The sequence below is a fragment of the Poecilia formosa genome, unplaced genomic scaffold (genome assembly GCF_000485575.1).
Source record: "Poecilia formosa unplaced genomic scaffold, Poecilia_formosa-5.1.2 Scaffold363, whole genome shotgun sequence".
Taxonomy (NCBI): domain Eukaryota; kingdom Metazoa; phylum Chordata; class Actinopteri; order Cyprinodontiformes; family Poeciliidae; genus Poecilia; species Poecilia formosa.
Window position 1 is genome coordinate 184,966 of NW_006800302.1, and position 21,349 is coordinate 206,314.

The 21,349-nt window shown below is 38.9% G+C and overlaps 1 protein-coding gene across 1 annotated transcript in view; it reads right to left on the reverse strand.

The window, feature by feature from the left end:
- prtga (protogenin homolog a (Gallus gallus)) overlaps positions 1 to 19,360 on the reverse strand; it is a 34,510-nt gene extending 15,150 nt beyond the window's left edge. The window contains exons 1-10 of the mRNA XM_007574872.2: positions 19,155 to 19,360; positions 17,004 to 17,306; positions 7,227 to 7,371; positions 6,824 to 6,957; positions 6,212 to 6,508; positions 5,971 to 6,130; positions 4,619 to 4,866; positions 3,491 to 3,655; positions 1,569 to 1,874; positions 480 to 668 (exon numbers count right to left, since the gene is read on the reverse strand). Of these exons, the coding sequence (XP_007574934.1) occupies positions 480 to 668; positions 1,569 to 1,874; positions 3,491 to 3,655; positions 4,619 to 4,866; positions 5,971 to 6,130; positions 6,212 to 6,508; positions 6,824 to 6,957; positions 7,227 to 7,371; positions 17,004 to 17,306; positions 19,155 to 19,221 (2,014 nt within the window). The 5' untranslated portion in view covers positions 19,222 to 19,360. The remainder of the gene's footprint in view (positions 1 to 479; positions 669 to 1,568; positions 1,875 to 3,490; positions 3,656 to 4,618; positions 4,867 to 5,970; positions 6,131 to 6,211; positions 6,509 to 6,823; positions 6,958 to 7,226; positions 7,372 to 17,003; positions 17,307 to 19,154) is intronic.
- Between the last annotated feature and the right edge of the window lie 1,989 nt (positions 19,361 to 21,349).

Here is a 21,349-nt window from a genome sequence, read left to right on the forward strand (position 1 = left end):
CTAGATTTACAAAAGATTTAACCTTCAAAGACCAGAGATTTGATTCATTGATAAAATCGATTTAGCTCAATGGTAGAGGGAAGGAGACGATCCAGACTTGAACCTCATCACCAAAGACAAATTGTTAAAATGACCAGTGGAAACATGCAAACAATTAAAAGAAGGGTTTGATTGTTGCAATGCCAATAATTCCTCCAGCTGTACATTTGTAGTTAAACCTAGACCAAACTATTTTAGTTGGTCTCTGAGAACTGGAGGGCAATAAATTTGGATGATGAAGTGATGAAACCAGTCAGTGGGCAATAGACAAATAAAACCAATATATAGATTCAATATACCTCAGGCTTTTTTAAATTACAGAGTGTTTGTTAAAGGTTTAGGGCACAATAAAAACAGATCTCCCTGAAACAGTGAAAGGATAATTAATGGAGTCTTAGTCTACGTAAAAAGCAGAAAGTAATATCTGAAGCGAAACCCACCCAGGCCTTCAATGGTGTGTTTGTGAGCGGAGGCCTGCAGCTGGAGTGGAGCGCTCTCCGGCTGACTTTCCTCGTGGTAGAAGAGCCTGTAGCCGCGCACGCTGGCCGAGTTTCTGGGCGCCAGATGCCAGCGAGCTGAAATAGTGGTGCAGTTCAGAGGCTCCAGGTACAGCTCAGGAGCAAGTGGAACTGCACAGAGACAGAGTTAGAAACGCCTATGTATTGAAGCAGGATACTGGACATTTATTTACCAAGGTTTTACATCGTTTTAGTCTCTGCAAGTCAGAATAAGCCGTGCCTTTCTGATTCACAGAACACAACCAGTAATGGTCGCTCTTCTTCTGATGACTCTGAACCAGGGAATTAAAAAAAAACCCACATGCTTCATCCAAAATCGACTCATTGATGAAGAGGCATGGTGAAAATTAATTTTGCTCAACACCAAATTAACTATTTCGATAAAACTCTGTGCAAAGTGTTTGATTGGTCAAAGGATTGATGCCATGTTTCACATGGAAATGCGCTCAGACAGCAATGTTCATATTTCTCTTCAACAAATCTGCTTCCACAATCCGGTTGTTGTAACCACATGAGACATGAATACTTTTGAGGAACACTTATAGTGACACAATGCATAATTATGTACAATTGTACAATTCTTCACCAACTTAAATAATCACACCTGCCATAGCAGGGAGTGAAATTAATCTATCGAAACAATCTTTTAATAGACGGTGAATTGCAAAAATAACTTGCTAGATATTGAAAGTTCCAGTTGTTATGGGGCAAATATATTTACTCAAAAGACATTTAAAGAACTGAGACAAAATAAGCAAAAATATCCAGATAGAGATTTGAAACTTAAGTGTAAAAGGGCTAAAGACGACTAGTAAAAAATAATCTAAATTATTAGCATTTAAAAATATGTTCTAATATTTTGTTTCTTTAGGAACTAATACTGAAAACCTAACAGCATGAACCTAAAGTCTGGAAGTCGCCAACTCAGTATCTGAACAACCTTAAGGTTTTCACTAAAAGTTAGTAGTTTTTTGTCCTGCTCAAGTCTCATGACGAATGAAAATGGAGCACCTTGAGCACTCGATGCCTTTGGAGTGCGGTGAGACGTCCAAGCGGACTGCTCTCCCCACCCTACGCTGGTGGCAGCTACGAGTCGCAGGAGGTAGATGGTGTCCGGCTGCAGGTTTTCCAGGAGATGCTGGGTCTTCTGTCCAGGCAGCTCTATTTGTGACACTGCGCTCTCCGAACTGGTGCGATAGGACAGGCGGTAGCTCGAAACCCGCCCGCGACTCAGCTTCATGGGAAGAGGTTGCCAAGACACCTGGATGTCTGTGGGACTGCGGCTGGTCAGGCTGAGCTCCGGCGCCCGGAGAGGAACTATGAAAGGGAAATACAGGAATAGATTGTGAAACAAATGGTTTTCAGAAGTGAAATAAAAGGCAGCTCTAACCTAAAGGTAAAGTTTGGAGCATAAAATAGTTGCACAAAAATAACGAGCTGATATAAGTAGGTCTTGACAACAAAGGATCTGTTTGATTATAAATTAGATTATTTTTGCTTCACTAAAACAAATGTACAGTTTATAACAGTTCAAACTGATAAACTACTTTTTGGTCTTCCAAGAAAGATAAAATAAACTATCAGCCAGAATTTTAACAGGAAATTAGATGATTATGTGATACATTTTTCATGCTGTACAGATCAATCAAGCATGAAAATTCAAATTAATCTTCTTTTGATATATTAATGGTTACCTGGTTTTAGAGCGATCCAACCTTTGGATTTAACCGTTCACCCATTGAGACCCTTTGCTCCTCTTTAACTAGCCTTCTGGATTTTATGATTTAGTCAAAATGACTCCATAGTTGAAGTCAATTTCTCAAAAATAATAAATCTTTTTCTGACCTTACAAATTTGTGATACAGTTTTGCTAAGAAAAGAAAGTGAGACCAAAACTACAGTATGCAGGCACTTTGCAGCTGCTGAAGGTTGTCTCTTTCAGGTGCCATAAAAGTTTGGTGTACTTGTTGCCCTGGTTACATCAAAATCCACTTCTGATTGGCTGAACAGTCTGTCAAGACATTTTGTCTCTCATTGTCCCGATAGGCTGTGTTGTTTTCAAAGAGACGTAAATAGAAACTTTCATCCTCAATGGACACGGACCTGATCAACATGTGCTTAAGCTTAAAGTTTTATTTTCTACATTATTTTTATCTGTTTCTGAGTGCAATCCCTTTTTGTTTTTCATATCTGGGATGGGAGACATTCCCAAGCACGTTGTCCGTTTCTGAATCTAAAGAACCTGTAGACATGGAATAAAAGAGACCATCGTGTTTTCCTCTGTGTTCGGGCCTCTAAGGTAAAGAGACGAGCGTAAAGAAACCAAACATCTAACAACTAGTTCCCAGAGCAAAAACAGTGGCAGCACAAGGCCCTCTATAATTGACCTGAGAGGATTCTGGTGTGATTGTTGGTGGATTATCTGGTGGTTTGTCGTCTTATTACTTTACCTTTTTGTTATAGAAGTAGTTATTAGTTAACTCATAGTAAGTTATCCAATGCAGCCCAATTTATTTGTAGAGCATAATATGTTTACCCAAAGTGCTGTACAATAGGAACAGCTAAACCGAGACAACAATAACAAAATAAAACATTAAAAGCAGAGTAAGGCATAGTAAAAAGACCACAGATGTTATGAAATGGAAAACAACAAACCAATTCACATTTTGTCAAAAGCAAAAACAGCAACAGAACACACTTGCCAAATATTTAATGGCAACTTGTTCTACAATTTTGGCACAACAACAGAAAAAAAAACCTGTAATGTGATCATTTTTCCTCCTTCTTTTCAATGCAATTGTCACTAAAGGTATACGATTCATCCATTAGATGCAATTAATTTTACAGGCAAATTAGGATACCGAGCTGGCTTTTAAAAACCAATTAAACTGATTGATTTGCTGATTAAAATGTCTGGTGCGTGTAGGCCTCACCGTCCTCCAGCGTGTGCTGGAACACGTGGTCCGACATGCGACTGGCTCCCATGGGCATGTAGGCCACCACGTAGAAGGTGTAGTTACGGGCCGGCTCCAGGTCATCAATAATGTAGCGAGTCGTATCGTTTCCGATGACTACTTGATATTCCTCGTTGTTTAATCCTGGACAGAAGATTAGATTAGGAGATGTTGAGACTTTATCAAAATCTCCAATCAGATCCAAAAACCTTGATACAAAAGGAAACCAAGTCCATAATTAACATCTAATACCTGCTATAAAATTAATTAGTCTTATTAGGTATAATGATGTTAATATTTCCTGAGAGCTACAATCAGTTGCTGACTAAAATCTGCAAATTCTCAACCAGGATTTGTGGCACAGGGAAGGAAAAAAAAAAGACCAGCACTGATTCTTGACCTGGTAAACAAAATACTTCAGAGTAAACAAAAAGACCCTCCAAATAGACCGAAAGCCTGAGTAAGCTTCAGTGAAAAGAAACAATGCTTTCCTTTCTGTCAAATCCACACCGTTTTGTTGCCTCGCAGAATACACACTTTTGAGCACTCCATCACGCAGACTAATTAGTTCCTCCTTTCTGCAGAGCCTCTCTGTCAACAACCTCAGGTGCAGAGTGCACTGTCTGATACTCTGTCAATGTCAATGGACAGCTATTCTTCCTGAAAGAGACCAACGTGATTGTGTTGGGAAAAAAAATCTATACCGAGAGCTGAAAATCCCTGACAGATGTCAGGGTTTCAGGAATGAAACAGAAAGAATTTGCTCAGCTCCTGTTTTGACCTCTTTATCCAACACCATGCAGGTGGTCCTTTCTTCCAGTTGAAGTCTGTACATTTCCTTTCCAAAGGAAAGTCAGCAGCTTTGTCGTTAAGTACTGTGTAATTTTTTGGGAAACGTAGCAGTGCTTGAATGCGAGTTTTGTTATCGGCGGAAATCTAAAACACTTGAAGGTTTTTGTGCTGCTACAATGCGTTCCTGTAGCTTTTCAGGGTGAATTATCAGGCAAAGAAAAAGACTATCCCTCTTGAAATTATTCAGGTTGACAAAAACGAAGAAAAGGAAAGAAAAGAATGACTCAAAATCCAAAGTATCGAGACATTATTTACCTTCAGCTTTCATGTAGTGCACAGAATATGCAATGACTTTGTCAGAGTTGTACTGAGGTCTGTCCCAAGCCAACAGGATGGCGGAGCTGGACACGGTGTCGGCTCGGATGTTTCTGGGCGCGCTCGGTCGGTCCTCTGACATCACCACGATGAGCCTCGCCATGGACAGGACCGAGCCCAGCTCGTTCTCTGCCTGGCACTGATAGATGGCATCGTCTTCCAGGATGATCTGGTTGATGACCAGTTTGCTACAAGATACAAAAATAAAGATCATAAAAGCCGTTTCTCTTCGCCTGAGGCTCCCCGTTCTACAAACCTGAAACCAGTGAAGCCGCAAGTGTCTCTTCAAACATTCAACATTAGTTACGTTTCCATCAACCTTAAAAGTGCAGCAACTGGAATTATGGAATAAATTTGCTTTATGAAACACATCAATTTTGAAAAAAAATCAAGTTTTTTGATAAAAGGTTTTTGTGCAAAACTGGAAAGGAATACCTTTTTTTGATTTTACTTGAACAAGCCTATTCATGTCTGATTTTAATTCAACTTCTTATTTCATGGAAACACAGCAACTGCACAATAGTGTTTTTTCAACATTGGCACAATATCCCAATTACATACATTTGTAGTGGAAGTGACTCTTAATAATTTGGCTAAAATATTAACCTATGCATATTTTAGCTATTTTTGAGGGATAGTTTTGTATTGAATGAATCCTGCATTAAATTTCAACAATAGAATGACAAGTATTGGTAATATTTGTTATTTATTCCCATTATTACTTTGGAAACTAAGTGCTTTATTTGGTTTAAATCCTTTTCCATAAACATCATGAAAGAAAAGTTATTAATCCTCTTCTGGTAAATGCTTTATGTTTTGCTTTGCTTTAAAATCTAAAAACAGAAATAAAATGGTGGTTCTTTAAAAACTAACACAAATTTCCTATTGTAGATACTGGTTAAACATTTTGAAGTTGTCCTTTAACAAAGTTATGTAAAATTTGTGGCTCTAGACTTGTTTATTTGTTTATTTGTCTCTGGTCTGTAAAGGTTGCAGACCTGTTTTCTCTGGTGTTGTCGGTCTATAATTACTGCAACAAGCAGCGGCAGTTAAATAAGGAGCAGGAACACATTATTGGAAAACCAACTAAAATCCAATCTACACTGCTGTAAATTATTCAGTTTCCTTTTTACTGTAGGAACAAGAGTAAATTATTTATTTAAGCAGCTTTGAACTGGTTTACAGCCACTCTTAAAGGATTGTCTTTGCATTCAATGCAAACCAAATTGAATTGTCAGGGAAGTTATTTTTAAAAACACAGAAGTTCAGATAAATCCCTTGTAGAAACAGACCTGTGGTACATCTTGATGCGCCCGTTGGAGTGAACTTTCTCTCCGTTCTTGAACCACGTTATCTGAGGCGCTGGCGCTCCCTCGGCTTGGCACACAAAGCGTGCGGTGCCAGCGCGCGGACGGGTCAAGCTCTCTGGCCACTCCACGAAGGATGGAGGTGCTTTACAGCAGCACAAAAGCCAAGTTTCAAAGTTAGAAATCATCCAAATGAAATTAATATCCTGAATTTATGAATCTTTACCTAGCACTGTGACGTTAGCTGAAGCAACAGTAAAATTGCGTGTGCCTGGAGTGGTGGCTCTGCACATGTAGACTCCGCCATGTTGGGGCTTGATGTCCGTGATGATGAGGTTACCGTTGCCCAACACTTTGGTGTTGTAAACATCAATAGACTTGCTGTCTGCGCGGCTCCAGGAGATCAGGGGTCGGGGATTCCCTGTGGCCAGGCACTCCAGGATGGCACTCTGGTGCAGCGACACCGAGGCGTTCTGAGGCCCAGCAATGATGCGTGGCCTCTGAGGAAGGATGGGGCCAGGAGCTTGGTAGAGACAAACACTCAGAGTCAGTGATTTCATCAAGAGTTTCAGTAAACACGGAAAATCCACATTTTTGTTATACCACTTGAGGCCTACCGCTTCTAAAAGCAGCCCAAGTGCTTAAAAAAATCAGGTCCCAGTTTTTAAGTCACAATCAACTGGCATTGCACCGTAACCTAGCAACCCAAGCCGAGCTCAGCCCATCACCTAGCAACCCAAGCCGAGCTCAGCCCATCACCTAGCAACCCAAGCCGAGCTCACTTAAAGTGATGTTCAAAATTTATATCAAATAATTTTATCTGTGCGGGTTTACATACCTGGGGTAACAGTGAGAGTGGCTTCGATGCTTCGCCGCCGGCTGGCGATGTTGGCGGCTATGCAGCGGTAGTGCCCAGCATCTCCTCGCTGCACGCCTTGGATCTGAAGAATGCCGCTGGGCAGGACTGTGATTCTGAATGGCAGGGTAGAAACTACATGTCAGATACCTCTAACAATTAGAAAGGGACAAATAAACCTGATGGGGAACTAATTAATATTCCCTTAGCTGGTTTTGATTGGTGGTTGACGAGTCAAACACAGATATATCTGTTGTTGTTTTACATGCGTTCAAATCTAAATAGTCCAATTATGTTCACTCTGCAAACACACTTATTCCCACTATGTTCTAAAAGTGCTAAAAAGTAACGAACATGATTTTAAACTGTAAATGACGTTGCATACCTGTCCGTGGAGAGGGGTAAGGCGACCCGGTTGAACTCCCAAGTGATGATGGGAGGAGGGTGGGAACTGATTTTACAGGAAAACCTGGCAACCGAGCCCTCAGCCACCACTATGGACGACGGCTGGAGTGCAAAAGACGACATACCTGTACAAAAGAAGAGAGTTGGAAAGAAATAAGAATTTAATCATATTTTCCCTTTTATTTGAGTTTTAGAAAAGAGATGCTTAAGTAGCATGTTGTAGAAAAAAGAAGGAAAAAGAAGGAAAATCCATTCTAACTCCGCAACGTTTTCCTTTGCATTACTGCTGTGTTATACAAAAGTGTTGGTACATCTCACAGAGGACGTCTTCAATCTTTGCTGTGAAGAAACAAGCACAACTGAGTGCAGGTAAACCAAAATAAGGTTCAAGTGATTCTGTATTGAATTCAGTTTTTTTAGCAGTAATTTCAGTACTTATTACTGTTTTTGTACCATTTTTTAAAACATAAACTAGCTGAGAAAGCAGTATTTTAATCTCAAATTATATCACAATTATCAAAATTATTCAATACAGAAAAATATTGATTACTTTCTTGCCTTGAAGCAGTTAAAACTTCATTCATCAGAATAAATAATGTTTTTTTACAACAGTTTTGTGCACGAACTTTGAAGTGATCAATGCTGCTTTTTACGTGATGAACGTGAAGGGGGCGCTCTATCTGGATATTTTTAACTGTTCTTTCAGGAGAACCTGTGGGCAGATTTTGCAGTATTTGTGAGAACCGATATTGGTACTGCAGGCCTGAATCTCCACTCACTTTTAAGTTGAATTCATTCAGTTTCACTTCATACGTAAAGAAAGACTCAACCAGGAAAATAAAGATATGAAAGACAGTCAAATGAAAGATACGGTGAATTAAAAATGTTTAGGTGATGAACTATGAACATGAATTAAGTCATCTAAAGCTGGCTGAACTGAATGTAGATCTAGTTCTTGTTAAGGTGAACTGGCACGGCATCGATTTGCAGCGTCCATCCGTGTCAGTCAGTCAGTGGACGTCGTGCCTTAAGACCCAAAACCAGAGACGAGCCGCGTTCTGCAGGAAGGTGTTGACTGCAGTAGAACAGCCACATCCTGCATGGATAAGGTTTCCCTGAAACTGAACCTGGGTCAGCAACCAACTGACCCACAAGTAAATGAGACCCACCGGGAACTACCAGCAAGGCCTTTTATGCAACCACAGAAATGTTCCTTTTGCTGAAAAAATACAGCAAAAGGAACAAAACGGTGGAAGAAAAGTTGACAGAAATGCCTCAGTCTTACAAATATTTAAGTTGCTTTGTCTATTTTTGTCAGAAAAATACAAACTGCAAGAATTTCTGAATTGTAAAGGTCTTTATAAATGTAGCTATAACTTGGAGTCCTTTTATTCTCAGAATCTGTATCAGAGACACAACAAACAAGTAAACAAAATCAAAACGAAGATGGACACGACGTTATGTTTAAATTACACTTCTTACACATCAGAAACATAGTTTCTACTGCAGATATCTACACTTGAAATACGACAAAACAAACGTAAAAGTAACTTTTCAGCAAGTTTTAAGCCAATAATTATTTAATATTGATTTAAAAATCTTCGTCACATACGTGACAGATTTTTGTCTTGTAAGTGAAATCTGCCAGTGACACTGGTATTTCTTTAATCAATTACTGATTTAAAACAAGCTCTTGTAACTTTCAGAAAAGTTACTGGTAAGTCAGTTTTTATTTACACTAGAAACTGGACAAAAAATACACAGTAAAATTTATAAATCGTTTTTTTCTGACACATCGCTACCTCTGCTTTCGAGAAAGCTGTGCAGAAAATTCCTGCACTGCAGTAAACGCAGCGTGGTGAGCGCGGGGGGATGATGAATGTCTCTGTGTAAGCAGCGCTGCCAGGTGTTATGGTGCTAAACAGCAGGAGAGCCCGGACTTCCAAAGGAAACAAAACAATAAATTATGACATTTACAAGCCTGACGGCGACTTGCTTATAAATCACGCTGACATCCACAGAGGGAAGAACAGCACAGTTCAAACAATAAACGTTTTATACAGGTTTGATTTGGTTCTGGTTGGACATGAGGCACACTGGCCTGGATCAGACGTCCTCCTCACTCTGGTCCCATTTAATCAAATTAGTCCTGAGCTGTTAGCGCGTTAGCTTGGAGGCTGTTTGATGTGACGATGGAGGTGAGAAAAGGCCGACACAGACCCACCATGTGTCAACGAGACGTGGCTACAGGGCAAAGCTACGAGCTTCTCTCATCCTACTCAGGGAAGAGGGTTGAAAAACACAGGGACGGTTATTGATTATTGGTAACCTATTAAGGCTAGATGGAAAGGAATCGATCTGAGCTTCTTTGAATATATTTCAACAAATTCTATTTTATTATTTCAGTAAATTTTAAAGAATATAAAGGCATTAAGTTATGTTTTCTTTCCGTTTCTGTCTGCAGAACATGCTTATTTTAGTAAATGTAAAAGCATTTAACGGTATTAAGTGCTGCTGTTTCTTTTTCTTTTTAATGTCTGTAAAATTTGCTTAGCTTTACTAAAACAAAAACAAAACATTTTGAACTCAATCCTACCCACACAAAAATAAAAACATAGGGACTGTTATTGATTATTGATGACCACTTAAGGCTATCAATAAGAAATCTATAGGATCTGAGCTTTTTGTATTTGTTTCAACAAATTCTAGCCTGTTCTTTTATTTCAGTAAATTTAAAAGAATTTAAAGGCATTAAATGCTGTTATTTCTTTTCACTTTTTTTTTGCTTTTTCTGACCGTAAAACTTGCTTAACTTTACAAAAAAAAAATAAATGAAACATTTTGAACTCAACCCCACCCAAACAGAAAATAAAAACACAGGGACATTTATTGATTATTGATAAACTATTAAGGATAAGTGTAAAAAAATCAATAAGATTTGAGTGTCTAAGTGTATATTTCAGCATATCATATTCTATTCTATTATTTTAGTAAATTTAAAAGCATTAATTGCTACTTTTTTCCATTTTCTGTCTGTAAAACATGTCCACTTCAGGAAACCTAAAAGCATTTAAAGGTATTAGGTCATGTTTTATTTTCTTTTTTTTGTGACTTTTTCTGTCTCTAAAACTTGCATAACTTAACTAAAATGTGCAGAAACAAGTTTTGATTAAACATTTTGAACTCGGCAACACTCAAACAGAAAATAAATACCTCTGCCATTTCCTCAAAAGCTTGAAGAAACAGTTGACCATCTGCCCCTCTCTGCAATCTCACCTCTGACCTCTGACCTCCACAAATCCCGACTAACACTCCCAGTTTGACCACCCCAAACCAGTCATGGTGCTCACTGCCGCTTCACTCAAACCTTTCATTAAAGGACTTAAAATGTGCTTTGTGAAGCAAAAAACCAACCAGCTACAAAATATTATCATATCAAAATTAGATTATTCAGTTTTAAGGCTGAATAAAGTTCTATTATTCTATTTTTAGGAATAAAAGACAATGCAATGACAGAAGAAATGCAAAACAAAGTCTTTCTGGATTATTTTACAACTTGATCACCCTTCAGTCTAAACTAAACACCAAAGTGAAGCATATCTACCAAAACTCTTCATGCTGCAGACTTCAGATGGTGGCAGCTCAACAAACTAAAGGTCAGCGGAGAGGTCAAGCCCAAACAAAGATCCTCCGCAAATGGCAGGAATTAGTTCAGCCTCTCTCCTCTATCACTGTGCTCCATTCATTAGGAAGCATCACAACTTATGCAAATAATTATTTCTGCTAAATACAAACATCTTTTTTTGCTTCAGTTTTGTTCTGAACCAGTCGGTTATGATTTTCTGGTGTTGAAGGAAAATTTGGTTTGTTTACTCAAAGGGCTGGACGATAAATAGACTATCAATCAATCAGAATTTTGGTTTTTGAAGATTTAATTTAGGGAAAAATCTGGATTTTTCCCCCAGATTCTTTGGGAATGTATCATTCAGAGTGATGTCACCACGCCCGACGGCCGGCATCTTGTTCGACTAGCGTGTTTTACCGCTAGCATGTGTTTTACTGAAGAATGAAGTAATAATTTTATGACAAAAATAAAAAATAAAATGAGGAACATTGAGCATCTTAAGTTTTGATCTAGATAACTCTAGAAGCTTTTCTCTCATTAAAACAACTTTTTCCTTGTAATTTTAACTCGATTTTTTGTTAAAATTGCATCTTTATTCTGCTCAAATTACAACTATAATGTTGTAATTAAATAAAAATTCTCGTACCCTGGTCCTAATAGTCTGTTGTGCAACTCGCAGACGGGACAGTTGAAGAAAAGCCACTTTTCTATCATTTGTCACTTCATTTTTTGCACAGAAAGCAAAAAAGGAGTCAAATAAAATCGGATCTGGTATGAAAACATATGAAAAGCCTATTTACTCAGTTGCCTTAAAAGTTTAAATTGACATTAAATAACATTAATATTGATAAATCTTGTCAGACCTTGAAGGCAACAAGTTCACTAAATCAACCTACAAACTATCACATTTGCTTTTCCGAGTTTGATACGTTTCCATGACAGTTGTTTACCAGATGCTGTTTTGCTTAGTTCACCTCTTCCCTTAAAAAAAACCAAACAAAACACCAATTAATCAATTAAGCCACAGTTCACTGGCCCCTGTGAACTTTAATAAGGATATGAAAAAGCTGATCAGCTGCAAGGCGAATGCAAAGCTGGAAAAGGCCACAAATCGATGGCTGCCTGTTTGGCAGATGTGCCGCTGCGTTGCAGAGTGTGCAGGACAGTCCAGTGACCATTGGCCTGGCTAAACAAAGACCTATTCCCATGAGCAGCGTGACCTCTAGACGCTGCAGTGGGGGAGCTCTACAGGCCATTCATCCCCTCCTCCAGCTCCTTATCTCTGTCACAAAGTTTTCCAATCAGTCAACAGCGACCCTCTGACAACAGAGGCTTCATTGTTTTTAATCCCTGTATCAGATCAGACTTTAAAAGTCAACCTGAACACCTACCTTTGCTTGGAAATGGTTTTATTCACTCCTCTGGAGCGGGCAACGAATAAAACTGTTAATAAACTTATTTAAACTCGTAAAATAACAGAGAATACTGCACAAAAACAGAAGCAGCAGATAAAGTTAGATGCCCATCTAGCACTATTGAGCTAAAGATTACATCCCAGTCTCGGTCCGGCTGCCTTCCATCTATTTACCAGTTTTAGGGAACCTTTGACCTCAGGGCCTGCTGTTCAGGGGAACCATGGTAACCTTTCGTCTCCAGCAGAGGAGAAAAACAAGATTCCAGGCTTTGAATTGTCTCCCTTCAGGGCATTTCATTCGTTCACCTCGCTGTTCACACTGTGCAGGGTTTGCTTTTGACTTATAGGGGGGTTTCTAATAGTGTCAAGTCAGATGCATGCCTTAGCAACCTAAAGAAATGTTCCTGAGCCGACATCCTCTGGGACACACCAGGGAGGTAAAAATAAACTGCAGCGGCTCCTTTGTGGCCTGTAACGTCTTTACAGCTTGGTCTGCAGCAAGCATTAAACATATTAACTACAGGAAATTACAAATATTCAGCTGGAACAGTACAAACAGAGCCAACACAAAAGGAGGCAGAAATGATCCAAAAGGAGGGGTGATGCATTTCTTATCATGGTAAGATTTTAATTCATCATTGTCACAATAAATTCCTATTAATGATGCTGAAAAACCTCAAAAACTGTCCATATTGTCATTTTAATGTAGGGCTGGACGATACGGCTGAAAAAAATACAAGTGTTTCATATCAATCAATCAATCTCGATAATTATTGATTAGTTTTTTTTTGCTATAAATATCTGAAACGTTGCCAAACTGGTGATGCTTCCTGTTTTACCCACAGTTTTCACTTTCTTTTTACTTTTAAGCAGCTATGAGGCACAGCGGTGAAATCTTAAACTGCTGCTGCGCCAGTTACTCAACAGGTTGTTGCTAGGTAACCAAAGAAGGAATGAGTTGCTAGGTAACCAAAGAGTCAGTGAGCCAGTTGATTCCACCAACCATGTTTAGCTAGCTGTGAGTGGTTCTGGATCTGACTTCAGTGAATATGTTGAATATTCAATCAGAAGAGTTATCTATTGTTATTGATCGCTTTTGATTCATTGCCCAGCCATATTTTTACAATTTTTCACTATTTGAGAAAGTACTTGTTCCACTTCTAGATTATTTCCCTTGTTAGAAGTGAAATAATCTGTCAGTGAAACTAGTAATTTTTAATCAATATGAAGGGATTATTGACTTAGAAACACTCCTGTATCTCAAAACTGTTGCCTGTAAGTTAGTTTTGTCTTATTTCAAGAAGACTAAGGTTATTTGCAGTAGAAATTAGACCAAAACTACCTGGTATGATTTTGTGTTTTTACATTGTCGCCATGTTGGCAAGTTTTCAAAGGACTGCTCATTAACCACTCATTTGGTTGAGGTTTGTTGGAGCATCCAAAAGTTTTGGGAGAGCGGCATTTGCACTACCTAAATGGTAAAATCAGAGCTATGAACATCACCAGCTGAGTGTAATATCTAGACTGAAATAATGGAGAGAAATATGACAGCATCTTCTGTTTTCCTGCCTCGTGTACTTCTGGTCATGATAAAAACATGGAGCCACCTTTAGGAGGCATTCTCTCAATGAAATCGCCATTAATCTGAAGTCTGTTGACAAACGTCATGCAGTGAAGCTCGGGTGTCACATTCCTTCCCATCAAGGCCAAATCCCGACCCACCTTTGTGGTTTACGACCCAGTGTTTAAGGTTACCCTGCATCAGCGCCGTGTTCCTCTACTGACAGCCAGCGGCTTCGACATGTGTGTAAAGGGTTAAAACGCTCCCACAGAGCATAACTCCTGCACCAAACACATAAAGCATGTCAGGAGAGTCGGCCACATGTCCCGACTTCCACTTTCAACCTGAGCCGCTGACATACGACAAGACCTCCAGGCGCAAAAGTTGCTAAACATAATTTACTTTAAGCCCGTCGGAACGACAGCAAACCACCCTGACGTTTTAATCAAAACACAAACTTACTAATGATTAACTTTTACGATGAGTGTAATTACACTTCTTACCGCTTATCTGTCCACCTATTTATGGACGACTGCCCTCAAAGAGTCCTGTTTCTTTTGTGAATATGGAAGGCGGCGGGGACAAAACCGGCCGGAGAGAAAAGCCTTTCAGTCCTCCATGGGAGGGAGTGGTGAGGCAGAAAACAATTGTGTGCAAAGCCTCCAATTCCTCCTGACCTGGGAAGGCCTGCAATAAAGTCTGGTCATTTAGACACTCAGGGTAAAGCCCCCAGAATGCCGGGAAACAGCAGCTCACAGTGGTGTGTGTGTGTGTGTGGTGTGTGTGTGTGTGTGTGTGTGTGTGTGTGTAGAGGCTCATCCCCCACTGCTCCTCTGGCCTTCAACTGAGCATTTCTCAGGTATGTGAAAAGTTTATGAGCTTCCAGATAGACCTTCTAGCAGGTCTAAGTGCCCATCCAAAAACAAACTGGAAAAGCTTGATGGCAGCTTTTACTACCACTTTACTTCAAGCTACAGCGAAGTATTGATCGATTGATAAAAATATCTGAACTGTTGAGCAGTTTCAGAACGGCAGACATTCACAACCATGTAATAGAAATTAATGCTAAACTCACCCATCTGAACACATCTAAATGAAATGTTCACTTTAATAGATTTATCATTTTATCATTTTCTAACTTCAATAGATTTATCAAAACAAGTATTTCATTAACAATAAGCAGCCTGAAATGGTATGATAAATGACAAATTGATAAATTATCCCAGAAATAATCGCGATAAACGATAATATCGTTCTTTTGAGAACATTTTCAAGTAACATATTGACAATGGCATAATAATCCACCTTTTAAAAACCAATAAACTTTAATTATGTAAAGAATACTTCACACTGCAACTGGAAGAGATTTTAAATATCTAAAATTAAATGGAAAGAAAAAATCCACCTACAAGTAAAACCACAAAAAAAGTCTCTGTGAACAAAATCACCATTCAATTTAGTTCTACAGCTAATGATTATATTGGTTATCAATTACTCTATCGATTAGTCTGATGATTAATATTGACACAATATTTGAAATATGTTAAAAGATGCAAATAAACCAACAGTTTGATTCCCTCTGTTAACACGAAAATAAAAATTTTACTGCCTAAAATGCAATAAAATAGGATTTTTTTTTTCACTCAATCTGCACTTGAAGAGTTTCAGGTCAAACATATTTATCATAAACATGTTTTACCATAAATGCAAAATGTGTATCATTTTTGGAATAATTACTGTTCTGAATATATAGTTTTTTGAGTTAATCAGCTGCTAAAGTAGTTGACGATTATTCCAGCAATCAAATCGTCTTGATTAAGCCCATCGATTGGATTAATCAGAATGAAAATGATGGAGCTCATCTGGCTTAATGCGACATGTGAGCGTTTTAACTCTGGTGGAAATGGTTTGGTCAAAGTTTGGTGAGGGAGGTAGAGATGGCAGAAGGTCCCAGCGGACACATCTCTGACCTTCCTCCCCCTGAAAACACGACAGGCGCTGCGCTGCGCTGCGCTGGGGGGAGAGCATTCCTGCAGAAACAATTCCTCAAGTGATCAGGGTGCAACAACATGAAAGCCCGGCCCGGGAATGGGGGTCATCTGCTCTTTAGCGGCGCAGGGCCGGTTTCCTGGACAGCTCCTAACCTTCCAGATCTCCCTCCCCTTCATTAACACACCAATGGGCTTTTCCCCAATCCAGCCAACAGTTCCTCCACTTTGAACACTTTGTTCTGCTCCCAGTCCTGAAGGCACCAAATACATAAATAACGGTACGATTTCCTGTTGAAGTGTGCTTAACATTAAAACCTCTGAAGTACGACAAAAATGACTTACATTTAACGTCTACGTGTTACATGTGGTTTCGTCAAACGTATCAGTCACCAAAGCAACCGAAGGGAGAATTCACACCAGCCATGTTTGGGTCGGTTTAATCCAAATGGTTCGCCTAAAAACCTCGGACTCGGTTCGATTAAAGTGAACTCTGGTGCGATCTGCATGCATATTTCAATGCAAGCAGGAAGCGGATGACAGCGCAGGGCATTCTGGGTAAATTCAACCAGAACAAATGTGTGAGTCGAACCCTAGTGGGAGAAATGGGTCATGATTTTTTTTTTTTTTACCAATTACAAAAGAGAAATCCTATTTTTGCTGAAATCTGGTGTTGCTCCATTTTTTTGTTTACATTTTGTGAAGAAGGAAACTGAATTCAGTGTCTTCTTCAGATGCTTTTGTGCCATTTCCTTCAGTGGGTTTTGGTGCAGTGCCCCCACAGGCAAGGAGGGGAACAGGTTTTTCAAAGAACAATATGAAAGTGAAGCACAACCAGATGAAAATGTAACAAATGTTGCAATTTTGGTCCCGACTGTGACAAGAATTTTGATTTATGGTATTAGAAAAACCAACAGTATTACGTAAAATGTTACTTTTACTATTTTTTCCACAGTTTCTTCCACAGCAGATCAATAAATAGCATTAAAGTGATATAAAATATAATGATACAAATCACCCAGTAAGTAAGCAGCGTCTTGAAGGTCTTAATTTCAAGAGCAGTGTTTGTCTCAGCCATACAAAAGTGCAACAAAATATTGCATTAAAAGTCAACAATGTCCACCAGTAGCACTGAAATGTCTCCTAACCGAAGCGCTTCCTGTACTCACTTGCGATTGTGAGATGGGCTTTCTGGCTCAGGATTGTTCCGTACTTGTTTTGAGCAAGGCACTGATAGCAGCCTTCATCTGATTTGTCTCCTCTTCTGCTTTCCACCTCAGAAATAAAAAGGGAGCCGTTGGAAAGCAGGTAGACCCGTTCATTTTCCACGACTTTCACTCCGTTCCTGAGCCACCTGACGTCGATCGACGCCTCCCCGCGCGCCTGGCAGTCCAGAATGACCGCCTCCTTCCGCATGACGGTGGCATCATGGGGCTCTTTGACGAAAAATAACTCGCTAAAGCTAAAAACACCTGTGGAAAAGAAACACAGAGAGGAAAGAGGCTTATTAACAATATCAACACTTATAGAGTGGCGGTAATTACGAGTGTTAAAGAGGTTTGGCTCAGTAAACTTTAAATCGGTATGACCAGTGAAAGTGGAAGCCAATAGTTGCCCCTGTTTAATTTCACATTTAAAGGTTGGCGGGAGGCCAAATGGAGGTTTACTGTCCGGCTGCACCAAACAGCATTTCTGCTCCATTTACTTTAAAGTCTGAAACAAATGATCCATCTACTCCTCATGAAAACATCGATTCACCAGAAACACTTTGTGTTGTCAAATGACTTCTGGTTTACCAGCTTTTTGTGGTTTTAGAGTTAAGCTTTCATTCCTAACTCTGTTTCTAAGACGTCCCAGTAGGGCAGGGGAAGGGAAAGGAAATGGCTTTTTAGTCCTGAAAACGGTAAAACATGTTTTCAATGGAGGGGTAGCAGAATATTAAGCTGGGTATGGTTGTTAAATGTCGTTAATAAGCACTCAAATATGACCAAATTACATATTTTGCCATTTTAAAAGTGTTGGTATCTAAAACCAAAAGAGTTTTGTTTAAAAAGTTAATTTTAAAAAAATCATTTTATATTATTTTCAACATGAAAAATAAATAAAAAGCTAGAAAAAGTAGCACTGTCAACATAAAATCAACTTTAAAGTCTAGATTAGTTCTTTTGGATTAAAGTTTTTCCTTCACAATCATAAAAAAACAGTCTAATAGGATTTATAAATGATAAGAAAAACCAACTTCTTCAAGCACTTTAGTTAAACAGCCTGAATTAAGTGCAAAGGTGTAAAACACAATATAATCTGTTATTACAATGTTGGTTTGTACAATATGAGGAATGATGGCATGAAATATCTGCAGAATCAGTAATAATAAATATGGACAGACTTCAACTTTAATTATATTCAGGATCGATTTTATGTTGAATGGTGGCTCATTTTATGCATGTAGTCAATATCTTACCACAATTTTCAACAATAGCATCACAATCAAGTATTTTTCTAATGTCAAGGGACAAACTGTGGAGAAGTAGCTAAAGGTAACAATATAAACCTTACTGCTTTGGTACAATAAGTATCATTATTTATTATTTTTATCGCCCCAGGATGACAAATTTATTATAATAGATAAAACAGCATCACTAGCAGAAGTGACCCTTTGACTGTTCCTGTTACTTTTATTTAGTTTTGTTAAAAAGGACAAAACGAAACAAAACTCTCTATTAAAGTCTTTAAACATATTTAAATCTAACATCGAGTGTACAAAAGCACACCACAGATTCCAACATATGTTAAAGTAAGTACACCCTAAAAACTGTGGATATCAAACTTAAATTTCTCTACATAATCTCCATTTCATCTATATGCACACTGGAAAAAAGGAGAATGCAGCTCCAACTTTTAAAAACTTGGTAACAAATAAAGTTTGTCCAGGTTGGCTTATTAAGTTGTGAAGGTAAACAGGCGTAAATAAAGTAAGTTCACTAACCTGAATGAATTGCTTCAGACCAGCTGGATTCTCCTTTTTCAGCGTAGAAAAGCTTTGAAATTAGTTGTAACTATTTTATTCGCAGTCATGGTTACTGGTTAGTGAGAAAGTCTGAATAGTTTCTCATTAAAGCAGCGAGAAAATGATAAATAACGACAGCAGTTTGAGCTAAACTCGTGTTTAAACCGGTAAATAACTTTAGTTTCTTCGACAGAAGTGAAAAGTTAATCCTCACAGAGTGAATCAGTTCAAACATATTAAAGCTGCGGCCTCATCTCGTCCCTCCTGCGCCGCTTTAGCTGCTTTAAACCAAACCGACCGGAGCTTTTCTCACCTGAGATTGGAAGAAAAAAGGCAAGAAGCAGCAGCCGCTGGCGCCGTTTCCCTTTCAGAGGAGCCATTTACGGTAATTGTCCAGCATGCCAGCTACTCTCTCATGGCTGTTTCCTCCGCATGAGCCGCACTAACACTGACGAGGACAGAGATGCACAGGGGTAGTTTCCCTCCTCTGGGATGGACGGAGGCAATTAATCACCCCCACCGAGTCAGCGTGTGGTCCAGCGCCCCCTGCAGGCAGGACGCACACACTCCGGTTCACACGCATACAGATAAAACCAAGATTTGATTCATACAGGCCATTTTAATGTGATAATATTTATTTACATTAAAGGAATCACAGCTAATTAAACCAGGGGTGTTCAAAGTGTGGTCCGGGGGCCATTTGTGGCCCTCTGAATGACTCGAATCTGGCCTGCAAGAGCAACAAAAGTAATTTCTGATTTATTAACAAGGCTTCTGCATTCAGAAACAGACACTGATTAATATATTGTTGCTGAAAAACAACCCCCAAAAAACAAGGAAACAGTGTGACCGTCTTTTAATAAAGTTATTAAGGAACCTTAGAATCATTCAGATCCACATTTTTTAACAGATCCTTCTTGTGTAAAAGTCCCTTTTCAATAAAATCATGCACATTTAGTTCAGTTTACTGAGAAGATACAATAACAGAGGCAAAACAAATTCATTTTAATCTTTTTTGTTTTATTTTCGTCCTGGCAGTTTTGTCCCTCATGGCAAAAAGTTTATTAAATTAATTTAAAACTATAAAAGAGAACAATCGTTCCTCCTTAGTGAGCTTTATGTGCATGCTCTATATTAATACTATGTTTGTGTAAAAGCAGTAATTTCCAACAAGTTATGTCTAATTTATAAATAAGATTCCCTCACAGTTTGTATGTAGTGTGTTAAAACTGTTAAACTGTGATGCACCAGTGAAACCAGTGAAACCAGTGAAACCATGGCTTTCCCCATCAGGATCCTTCCCCTCATCAATACGTCACGTCGATGAGAGCAGATCCATCAGGATCAGAGTCAGGCTGCTCACCAAATGGTCTCTGCAGACCCTGAGAAAGAGAAATGTTGATGAAAATGAGTTTGTCCCCTCAAAGTGTGACCCGCAATTACCAGGAAGCATCGATGGGAGCCGGACAGCTGCTGCATCGATCCGCCGTCCGTCACTGATGGAGGACGGAAACACACCCCCATGAGGGTACCACACACGTGCACGCACACGCACACACACACACACACACACTTCCTCCATGTGTCATTCAGCAGCAAAGACCAGATGGGATAGAAAAATGTATCTGTCATGAATGGTGGTTGAATTTGGACCCAACTGCAGAGAAGCAGAGACAGAAGTTGAGTTGGTGGATTTAATGAATAATCTTAGAAAATAAAAAGTCCAGGAAAGTAACTGGAACACTGGACAACAAAACACAAGACAAGAACCGGCGAGTTGTGAGTAAGAATGAGGAGGTTAAATACTGAAAGTTTAAACCAAGGAGCTGGTTTAATGAGAAAAGTGATGCAGGTGAGAGTGGTTGGCACAGCAGCTGCCTGAGGGGCAGGAGAAGGTGGCAACAGGGGAGCTAAGAAAATATACTGGGAGAAAAACACCAGGGAACTAAAAATATATATTTCTAATACAAACACTAAGACTAAAGAAAACCTGGTAAACTAGAGGAGAAAAAGACAAGAGGGAAAAACATAAACCTAAACTGAAGCAAGGCTGATCTAACAGCAATAAGAACCTAGAGCTAGAATAACTAGAAGATCTAAACAACGAAATAACCTAATTACAATCACTACAAAAAGATGGACATAGATTGAGACAAAAAGACTAAACCTAAAGTAACAAAACTAGAAAACTAGAAACACTTTGGGGGAAAACTAGAAGAAATAACTTAACTGGAGCCACTAGAGAAAGGTGAACTGGACTCAGACATGCAAGAACAACTGAAATAACCAAGAAATAAACATTAGAAACACGACAGGGAGGCTGAATTAAGGAATAACTAGAAGGACTAAAGAAATAACTTAGCTGAAAGAAAGACATACATAAACTCAGACAACACAGAATAACAATAAAATCAATCAATCAATCAATCAATCAATCAATCAATCAATCAATCTATCTATCTATCTATCTATCTATCTATCTATCTATCTATCTATCTATCTATCTAT